We start from the raw sequence: 745 nt of genomic DNA, 5'->3' as shown, positions 1-745 counted from the left end.
TGCCATTGTGGTATTTTCTCCAGGCAAGGCCAACAAAGTTTACTCCTCTGACCACCCCTCAGTGGAGTTGTTGGTGGATAGGTTCCTCGGGAGGGATCTCCCTCCACCAAATAATGAAGGCCGTCATAACCATCTCCTCATGAATCATCGAAATGTTGTTCTTCGAGAGCTCAATAAGGAAGTCATGAACATGGAGGAGATTCTTCAGATGGAGAAAGCCCACGGAGAGTCCATACTAGAAATTAGGAGGAGAGCTAATGGTGGTTGGTGGGAAGCTCCCATCAACGCACTTAACCTCTCCCAACTTAAACAATTGATGGAGGCAATGGAATTTCTAAAGCAAGACGTTGAAAAAGAGGCACAACAACAGCAAATGGTGACTAAGGTTGGACTCCCATTTCTCACATTTGGAAGTGCCTTGTCTCCTACTAATGGTGCTAGGGCAATTAGTTCTTGACATGGACACAATGTTGGTGCACCTTTGGCTAATAGGGCTTAGTGCATCTACTTCTTCATCAGCAGTTCCCTACTACTTCAACTGTCGTTATTAGTGCGCGCATTATGAAATAATCTAATGTAAATATTAAACGCATGACAAATAAGTGCGCATCTATAGGTTCGTTGTGTCATTTGAGTTATCCTAAATGTGTGCCCTTTGAGTCATTTAAAATGTTCGTCGTTAATTATGGTTCATTTCGAACCCAACAATTTTAGTTATATGTCATGTTATCAGTCCATTTTCATG

General features: G+C 42.1%; 1 protein-coding gene across 1 annotated transcript; it reads left to right on the top strand.

Moving 5' to 3' along the window:
- Positions 1–139: 139 nt before the first annotated feature.
- On the top strand, positions 140–457 carry LOC124891494 (agamous-like MADS-box protein AGL62). The gene has a single exon (XM_047403225.1). It carries the CDS (start codon positions 140–142, stop codon positions 455–457), a length of 318 nt encoding a protein of 105 aa, XP_047259181.1.
- The last annotated feature ends 288 nt before the right edge of the window (positions 458–745 follow it).

This window comes from Capsicum annuum, unplaced genomic scaffold, assembly GCF_002878395.1.
Source record: "Capsicum annuum cultivar UCD-10X-F1 unplaced genomic scaffold, UCD10Xv1.1 ctg36266, whole genome shotgun sequence".
Lineage (NCBI taxonomy): Eukaryota > Viridiplantae > Streptophyta > Magnoliopsida > Solanales > Solanaceae > Capsicum > Capsicum annuum.
Note: the sequence above shows the minus strand (reverse complement) of the source record. Positions and strands in the feature narration are given on the sequence as shown.